Source organism: Perna viridis, chromosome 10, assembly GCF_037379345.1.
Source record: "Perna viridis isolate PV_CMFRI_1.1 ecotype Kerala chromosome 10, ASM3737934v1, whole genome shotgun sequence".
Lineage (NCBI taxonomy): Eukaryota > Metazoa > Mollusca > Bivalvia > Mytilida > Mytilidae > Perna > Perna viridis.
The window spans coordinates 6,581,351-6,591,844 of record NC_142454.1 but is presented as its reverse complement, the minus strand read 5'-3'; the positions used below and the strand labels follow the sequence as shown (position 1 = coordinate 6,591,844).

General features: G+C 33.7%; 1 protein-coding gene across 5 annotated transcripts in view; it reads right to left on the bottom strand.

Moving 5' to 3' along the window:
• Window positions 1-4,115: 4,115 nt before the first annotated feature.
• Window positions 4,116-10,494, bottom strand: part of LOC148604305 (phosphoribosylformylglycinamidine synthase-like) — an 83,247-nt gene continuing 76,868 nt past the window's right edge. For all 5 annotated transcript variants that reach the window (XM_088547970.1, XM_088547972.1, XM_088547974.1 and 2 more), the window contains 2 exons: window positions 9,193-9,354; window positions 4,116-8,214 (listed from right to left, as the gene is read on the bottom strand). In XM_088547970.1, the coding sequence (XP_088404096.1) occupies window positions 7,898-8,214; window positions 9,193-9,354 (479 nt within the window). In that variant the 3' untranslated portion in view covers window positions 4,116-7,897. The remainder of the gene's footprint in view (window positions 8,215-9,192; window positions 9,355-10,494) is intronic.

The following is a 10,494-nucleotide window of genomic DNA, read 5'->3' as shown; positions in this document are numbered from 1 at the left end:
AGAAATTTTCATGTACCAAGTCGGACTATACTTACCTCGGTCCACACATTTGCCAGAAAATAACTCGAGCCAATGTAGAGGTAACACACGGGTACTATAAGTGATCTGTGATACTTATTGCCATTCATTTGAAACACAAAAATGTGAAGACTAAATATATGGGGGACAGTATCACACTAATTGTAGTTGCTAACCGCTTTATATGGGGTTGTTTTTATTACCAAAATCAGCTGACTTCAACTTACTCAGTGTTCAATTACTTAAATCTACCATCTGTACTTCCCTGTGACAGATTACACATGTGTTTCTGTAAACATATATCAGGAGTTAGCAATACAAGCTCCAATTTTGCAATATTGAGTGAACTAGCTATAAAGGCAGGATACAGTTTGAAGTTTGCTTAACTAGTACTGTTTTTAAATATTGGAATCGTTTAGAATTCGAATCTAATAGTTTAATTTAAAAAATAGTTTATTAAAAAGGAAGCAATCCTAGTCGAAAATGTACTAAGAAGGGCAACCAGACTATTAAAAGACATCCAACATATGAGAAATGGTGAAAGACTGATATATCTAGGGTTACCATCATTACAGTACAGAAGGGCCAGATCAGACATAGTTGAGACATATGAAATTATTAATGGTATTGATAGAGTTGAATGTGACAATATTTTTCCCATCAGACAGTCGAACACGAGAAGTCATAAATATAAGATATTAAAAAAACACTGCAAAACAAAGAAAAGGAAATTTAGTTTTTCACAAAGAGTTGTGGACATGTGGAATTCACTGCCTGAGTCATGTGTAGAAGCCAGAAACATAAACATTTTTAAGAGTTCCCAAAATATTCATTGTAAAAGCAATCCAATAAAATTTCTATTTGACTTTTATGGGCCGGACGCAGGTATTGATACAAATATTAAAAAAGGATCAGAGCGGCGACGCACAAGAACACCTCAAAGACGAGGTAAACGTTTATACCGAAAACAAAACTTACATTCACGATTTGTTACACTTTGTAGACGTCTCAGAAATTGCTCATTAAGGCAAATACAAACAGAGTACTTTTGCTAGAAAAGTAAAATATTTAACAAAAAAGATTTACAAAGAAAAATTGTATATTTGTAGAAACAAACTTGTGTCGGAAATTGGAAATTTCGAACTTACATAAATCAGTACTGGCAATCAGTACTGGCAATCATATATAAATTGAACTTACAGATATTCAATTATTACAAAACCTGTAACACCATTAAAAGATACAAAATTGACCCCTTATTACTAAATGAATGAATTCGAAACCTCCAAAATCAATCAAAACCTTCCTTTTGGGATATAGCACTTGTGGTACAATTTCAACGCCATTCATTCCCTATTGAATTTTGTGTCCTTTTTAAAACTGGTTTTAAGCTAGTTACAAAGGATCCAAATCTATAGTCAAGTTATGTCCCTTTAAACTTCGTTACAAAACATCTGGTCATGATAACTCCTCTCAAACTATCGAATCGAATTTCTCAAAACTTGGTATATAGTAAGGACACAATACGTAGAACATCGTGCATATATTTTACTCTAAAGTTTTATTAGTACCAAATCCAATGTTTATTTTGTGATGGTGATGGAAGTCAATACCGTACCATGCATCCCACATTTCAACTTGTCAGCTTCATGATGATTTTCAGAAATTTTGATACCTACCATTTATGAATCGTTTTGTCGCCAAACAATATTCTCGGATTCTTATTCAGTCTACGCCTTTATTTATACTCCACACGGTAAAAGGCAAGATTTTTGTGACATTTTTTCTACTAGAACATCACTAACGAAGAAACTAAATATTTATAGGTATCATCACGAAGCCCAAAGTCGTTTCATTTTTTTTCTCAAATTAAAGGTATAAAAAAACTTACGTTTTTCAGTTAAAAGCGAGTAGAACATTGAATTATCTATCTGATATCAATCTGGAATGGTGTTTTCGTCGTGCAATAATTTGTTGGGTCGAATTTATGCGATTTTTAATGGGACATCGAAAATCCAATATTTAGCATTAAAAAATAAATTCAATGAAAATCGACAAAAGTCATCAAAAGAACCCACACAAAGTATCTATTGTTGTATAAAACAGAAAAAAGTAAGTTACTTAAGTTTAAATACTTTCAGAGGTTTTAACGTTGCAAAATGCGCCAATTCCAATGAATTTAACTCAAAAACCGTAGGCAAACCGCAACTTGGTATCAAATTGGACTGCATGCCGTACCTATATTTAGTTCTCTAGAAAGTAGTTGCAATTGAAGTGAGCCGGATGAAAACAAGAGGCTCCCAGGAATCTAAATATATCACCTGGTTAAATTTTTGCCATGCATTCAAGTTCCATAACTCTATAACAAAGAGTCGTCCTACAACCTTGACGACCCATTGAACTTTAGTAGGCCTTGCCATAGAATAAGTTCATCAAGTATAAGTTATCTTTTTAATATATTTATCACAGCTTCCAAGATATTGGCCAAATATTGCCAATTTTCACTTTTCAAGGACAATAACAAGGAGGAGTCGGACAACTTTCACCCAATAAAAGACTTTTGTAGGCCTTATCATAAGAATCATTTCATCAATTGAAAGTTCTTTCCTATGCATTATAGTTTTCAAGATATTGGCTGAAAACTGCATAAAAACACCAGTCTTCACCTTTTCAAGGGCAATAACTCCAACAAAGAGTCGTCCGACAACTTCGACCAAAAATAAACTTTTTTTTCACGAAAAAGAAATATCGATTCCTACAAACTAACTTTAACGAAATTCTAATCATTAGTTTGAAAGGAGTTACAATGACAAGGTGCTTCAGGAAATTAGGATGACAATTCATGAAAACAAACACAGAATATACAATGTCCTTGTTGCATACCAAAATTTTGTGTATTTCTGTTCAGTAGTTTTAGAGGAGCTGTGGTGGCAAAACGTTTCAGAAATGCATTTAATGTAACCTAAGTTCCAAGGGGCAATATTTCTACATCTGGGTATCAATATTCCGATAAGCAAGACTGACTACATATACTGTGTCCTTATATAATTAATACACACCAAGTTTTGTAATTAGAGGGTTTTTATGAAAAGAGAGAGGACGGACATGTCAAAAACATTTACTCTCCTATCCTCCCCAAAACTTTGTTGAGTTGGGTCTAAATAATATGCATATCCTTTACTGTCAGTTAACCACTAGCTATACTGGAGTATATATAACGTGAATGGATATCATCATGGTGACAACTCCCCATTGGGGTGAAAAATGTCAGCTCAAGGCCCACCATGGGACTTCAATGAATTACGAGGAAGCCCTCACACCACAGGACGCAAATGGTTCTAAAAACATTATACACAGGTACAGTGAAATAGTCATATACTCCAGCAACATAAACTGAAGGTGAAAACGAAACAATACATACAAAGGTAAGAAATTCCAGACTTGGGACAGTAAATTTTACCTACTTATAATGCTGACATATGGAAAGCCTGATGAAAGAAGTGAAAATAAAAGAACACCAGTATCCATTATTTATTATTTATTTTTATTTTCAGTTTTCAAGGTGAATTGCCTTGGGTCAATGTATTTTTTTAAATGAATTACTAGTACAAACGGAACAGTTTGGTCATTTGACCATACCATTACACAGAAGTAAGCAACAGGTCCTGCAAATGATGGTCTACTTGTTTCAAATGAAATGAAGTCTTTTAAAGAGGAAGTTAAGGTTATGAAGAACTGAGAATACAGAAAATAGCAAAATAGAAAAAAAAAGCATGTGAAATTATTGGTATGAAACTGTTCTACCCAGTATCTGTAGAAAATGAAGCTGTTCAACCCGATATATGTGAAGATAAGGAACTTCTACCCAGTAATGTGTAGATAATGAAACTTGTACCTAGTACGTGTAGATTATGAAACTGTTCTAGCCAGTACATGCGTAGGTAATGAAACTGTAATACCCAGTACATGTGTAGATAATGAAACTCTTCTACCCAGTACACGTGTAGATTCAGAGAAACAGCCATTATCAATTAACTTTTACATGTTTTACTCCCTTAGAACTTCGCAGTATAATGAGCAAAAGAAAAACCAAGTCATAACAGTAATTTTTTAATTCACATTTTTTTTAGTGCAACATATACAAGAAAATTGTTCCTGGAACATGCTTAATATTACATTCACAGCACTTGTATAGAAAAGCACTATTTTACTGTAACAAATCTGTAACATTTCTGAAACGGAAATGCAATATGAACCATAACTTAACTCAAATTGAATTTTACATCATGGAGCAGTAGCCCCCAATTCTTTCAGATGAAATTCCAAGACAAACCTAAACAAGAGGCGTCAATGAGCCTGAATCACTCACCTGGTTGAATTTTGCCTTTCAAGGGCAATAAATTTGACAAGACGTTGTCCAACAATTTTGAATCAGGACTTATAAGGATCATTCAGCAATTTAAAGTTTCTTTCTATCTATCAGAAGATATTAGCTGAACACTGTAAAAACAAATCGTTTATTTTTTCCCTTCCAAGGGCAATAACTCTTACAAGGAGTCGTCTGACAACTTTTATCCTTGGAGACTTTTGTAGGCCTTACAATAAGGATCATTTCAGCAGTTGAATTTGGCTAAACGGTTTTGGAGATATATATGAAAAACTACTGTCTGACCCCTATGTTTTATTTTCAGTAAATAAAGCCATGTTGTTTCGACGGATCAAAAATCCCCACATCAGATCTTTGCAGAACACACCGAAGAACATTCATACTAAGTATGGTTCCAATTGGTCAAGTGGTGTCAGAGGAGAAGATTTTTTAAAGAAATAACATTAAAAGTAGCAAAAAACGTCGAAAAGGGTATTAACTCTTAACATGGCTTAATGAATTAAAACGAAATCATGCAGCCATGTTTTTCGACTGATAAAAAAATCCCCACACGAGTTCTATGCAGGATACCCCAAAGGAACAGTAACACCAAGTTTGGTTCCAATTGGTAGATTAGAGTCCGAGGAGAAGAGTTTGGAAAAATTGCTAACAACCACGGACGGCAAAAGCAATGATGCCAAGTGACAGCAATAGCTCACATGGCCTTCCGCCAGGTGAGCTAAAAATACAAGCAGTATCCCATAATCCTTTCAAGTACATTGTCAATGAAATGCTTCACAGGGAACAGCTTGATATCAAATACCATTATATTATCATAATTATTTTTTGCGGTATAAAAACCAGATCAAGCAGTAGCTCCTGTTTCATGATCTGCAATAATTTCATACAAGTTTCTTGTCTACATATGCAGAGGTACCAGTAATATATTGAGGTCGAGAATATTCTGATATGTTGAAACATGTACTATGCCAAAACAAATATGAAAACAACAGATTCTTTGGAGGGCAAGGCTTGCACCCAGTATACTGTGAAAGTACTTTAATTGGTGGAAACTAATTTTCGTGAATTAGGGAAGATATACAGGTTCATGGATTTTTTAATTCATGGTTTTGCGGTTTTAAATATACACATCAATTGAAATTTTCATTCCTCTGGGAACCATATTTCATGATTTGGCACAACCACGAAAATATGTACCCCAAGAACAGTAGTACTTCCACAGTATTATCTTTTTTTTTTTTTTCAATTGTTACACTATATTGACTGTTCATTTTTTCTTTATATTTTACAACTGCTGGCCTTAATGATTTCCGGCTCTGCCTTTTTACTTCATTCAATCCTCACAAGAATCAAATGGTTGATCTACAATGTCAACATATTAACCACAAGATAATTATAAGCTAACTATCTCATCTCATTTAAAGGAACAGTTTTATCATAATTTCCTTCACATGATTTTTTATAGAATGCATTAAAAATATCTTATACAACTTTGGAATTCAGATAGTAATCAAGATATAAGCAGTTTACTAGTGTAATTAAATTGTTTTACTGATGTACTGTAGGGGGGTGTCAAAAAGTTAAAAATGGCCTAACTGGAATAATACATTTTAATTTTGCTGAAAATTGTACTAAACCTGTATTTTAAGGTACTAAACAACTGTGCAAAAGTTTAAAAAACGCTGATAGATCTGTAATCAAGTTATTATCTGGAAACTGTCGGGGGTTTGGAAAGACTAATAGACACTCAACTTTTCAGAGGATAATACATGACATTACACTGGATGGGTTGAGTTAGAGTAACCTCCCTTTGCATGGTAACAGCACATAGTATATCAATGATTGCAATAATATACATAAAATACAAACCTATACATACAAGTATCATTCATATCTCAAATGAAATTATCATCATAGAAGATAAAACAATGAACAAGTTCCTACATACTTAATATTATTGGTAAGGCCCAAAAATAATATTCTTGTTTCCTGTTCCCAGCAAGGAAAACAATTGGGTCGGTTGGTAGGGAAATTATTTTAATTTTCAAAAACATTTTACATTGAGTTAATGGGGAACAATCTCAAGTGTAATGGTGCTGAAGCCAAAATGGCTATAAAAGTTTTGGGTAGGGCATAAAAAAATAGGCTAGGTAGGGTAACAGGAAACAGACGTGTTATTTCTTCTTGCCGTAACAAACAGCTCAGCAAAAGCACATGATACACTACCCCTCCATTTTCAGGGTGAATGAAATATGAAATGAAAAATAAAAAAATAATGAAAAATGAATCAGAACTTCCTTGTGCATAGATGAACACTGAACCAAAAACTTTTCAAAATCAATCAAGCTTTTTAAGGCATTGTATGATAAGTGGATGGACAGACGGACAGACAGGCAGAAAGCAGCATACCACTTAACATCCTCCACAGATAGGCATATAAAAATACAAAACATGCACCAAAAAACCAGTCACAAGAATCACTAATCACACATGGCATAAACATCATTTCATTCAAAACTCAACAGTTTGATTATGGAATTCGAAAGTATACAATATTCTTAGCACCATAAAAATTTATTTGCATGCAAACATATTTTGAAATTTTCTTAAAAAGATAATTACATAAGCATAACAATGGTTTAAACTAATGCAATAAGTATGGAAAAGTCTACCTTAACATAAAATATTTAAATGACACCACACAGACACATCAACACTTCGGTGAGCTAGACAAGTTTTTTAGCATGAACAAAAATTGTTACCTAGTAAAAATATAATTTGACTGGCTGCAAGTCTGGCAAAAAGCAGAATTTTAATACATGTACAAAATTCTTAATTAAGCATCCAGTAACCAAGTATAAAAAATTAGCTGATACTGATGAAAACAAGAAAAAGTCAACAGGGCTTATAAGTTTTGTTCTAAATTAATCTAAAGTTTCTATTGTTGAAAGCTTTTAAAACGAAAGACTAAGTTGTAAGTTATCTGCTACTTCCTAGTACATCAATATCAAAGTTATCAGAATTTTCTATTTTGCATTATTACTTAACTTATTACAGTGGAAAAGTAGTAAAGCATCCTATTTTATCATCATTTGTGCAGAAGAGGTTTCACTAATTAGGTTGTTGTCCTCCTAAGCTTTTGAATGGGCATTTAAGGAGGTAGACCTAAGGTAAGGGACACGACTCTTGAAATCAGGGATATGTTTGTATCATATTCAATTTCACTAAAGTCTATCAAGCTTTCATTTGAAACAGAATGAAATCAGTACAAGTAACTTTGATGCTTACACAAGATTGATGTAAAATGCTGAATACAAACATTACAATGATTTGTAAGAGTTGTGTTCCTTACCCCAGGTCTACCTCCTTAAGACCCATTCTCCTGAATTCACAGTGTCAAATGATATGATTTACAAGACCTACAAAAAAGTCAGCGGTAAACAATAGAAACATGGACTCATTTTTTCTAATAACCTAACAACTAGGGTTACATCAAACCCTAATTTGTTCTACACACCAGTCAAAAGAATTTTGGAACATTTTATACCAAGGTGACACATCAAACTTCTCTCTCATTCCATATGGCATCCATGGACACTGCCATGGTAGGAAACATCTCTCTGGATGTGGCATGATAGCTAGGTGTCTGCCATCTTCTGAACACAATGCAGCAATGCCCTCTGGTGAGCCATTAGGATTGGCAGGATAAGCAGTGGTAGTCTTACCAGAATCATTGACATATCGTACTGGAGCAAGATTGAGACGTAATACATCGTTTTGAATGTCTGGAGTCTTGAATACCATTTTACCTACATATAGCAAGAGAGAATGTTAATTTTAGATGTAATATTGTAATATCAGGAAAGTAATCAAGTAATCATTAGTACTTTTAATATAATTTTTAATATTGCAGGATTTTTATTCAATGAGTTGAAGAATACTGTAAGCTTAAACAGTGCATTTAATGAAACAGTAAATAACATTTACATCCATTATCTGTTCTAATCAGCATAGACATACAAACTTTGAGCTTTTTTAGCTCCCTAATCCAATTACAAGTGTCAATCAATTTCTTGTGCTGTATTCAAATTAACATAAATGTGCAATCCTTTTTATAATTTAACATTCATATCAAATAACACCAGTGGAACTTTAACTTCTAATTTACTAAGACTGTGAGCAAGTTAACCCCCCTACTACCAGTGGACTTAATGCAACTCAGATTATCTCTCCTTACAATATAATATTTTTTCTTCATACACTAACACTGGATGCACAACCTTTCATTAAAATTTAAACAAAATCCATTGAGGGGTTTTAGAAGTGCACAAACAAGGTTTTAATATCACGCCCTAAAGCTGGGAGGCTGGACAAGTTGCATTCGTAGATCTCCTTAATATCAAAGCTATTTACAAAAGTTAATGGACACCAATAACAGGGTGAATCCATTATACGTCTGCACAAAGGTTTTGGGGTCATATAAAAACTATCCATACCAAGTAGATATTTATTTGTCGACTTCCCATGATGTCATTGTTATACAATGACAACATTTTCTAAAAAAAAAAAGTGAGTTTCCTAGAATAATCTCTACAGGCCAGCTGGTTTTATGCTTGGGAAACTTATTTCATACAGGCAGATGGAAATCCTAATTCTATACTTATGTTTCCATTAAGGACCAAACATACAATGTTTCACACCTGAAGTCACTAGAAGACCACTAAGTAGGAGCATCCCACTTACACATTGTTTAACTATACAATCTTTAAGACTAATGGTATACCTACCCTCTCCATGTGCACTCCAAACACCAAACACAGTATCTTCCATACCACGTAACATTACAGATGGACTGGCCTGAACTTTAACTGTTACAAACCTACACTCAAATCTCCCGGAATCATTATGGTCTAAAAATACGCCTTGTCCTACTCCACTATCCATGTTCTCTGAGAAGAGAAATAGGCATAAAATGTATTTTCATTACCTAGTCCTCAAAAATTTAGGACATTCAGCTACAAACATTACTCTCAATCTTATCAGTTTTTGAAGCTGCATAACATTTTCAAATGTGTTAATGCAGAATTTCATTGTGCTATTCTTAAATATTTATTTTAAAAAAATGGTCAATGACAAAAATGGCCAAATTTTTTTTGTCTGCCAAGTCTGAAATCAGATCCCACAATATGGGACCCATACGTGATACTGGATACCAAATATCAAGAGGTTGGCAGTTGCCAAGGAAAGTGTTACGAAAATAATTTCCCTGCCTGCCAGCCCAATATTCACCAGACTATAACCCAATTTTCACTACGTGAAATCTGGCAAAAATTTGATAAATGGCATATGACCCTGCAATTCTAACCACAAGGATAATTTCCACCAAATTATGGACAAAATTTTGAAAGGTGTAACATTTCTATACTATCTAATAAATTTATCATTATGTCAAGAAGTTAACATTTGATTGAAGACAGGTTAATCATAAGTATCAGGGGTTCAAATTCACCTTCAAGAGAGGTAGGTCCTTGACCTTTCCAAATTCAAAATGGTCTAATTAAGGAAAAACAAAAGTCCTCAATAAAGTGTCATCTAATGAAAAGGGTTAAACGTCCAGGACCAAGGAAATAAAAATTTGAAAAGCCCTAAGTCAGAAATTGAGGGTCCTGGACCCTGGATCTCCAATAAATAATTTGAACCCCTGGAGTATGTATAAATGGCAGGACTACTGTGAAGATACTTTTATTAGTGGGAACCAATTTTCGTGGTTCAGGGAAAAATACAATTTCGTGGGTTCCTGAATTCACTGATTTGAAACTCTATTACACCAACAAATTTGAAATTTCCACTTCATTGTGAACCAAATTTCATGGTTTACCAGACGCATGAAAACCACGAAAATTGGTATCCCATGAACAATAGTACTTTCACAGTATATGATAAACCCAGTAATCATCAGCTATTTTCTATTCTTGATCTTTGTAAACTTCAAAAGAATAAGTTGACATAGATATTTGTTCTTTCAACTATGAACCAAATGACCCATGTCCTAAATTTTGGTAAGATAAAAAAGAATGTGTTCGTATTGT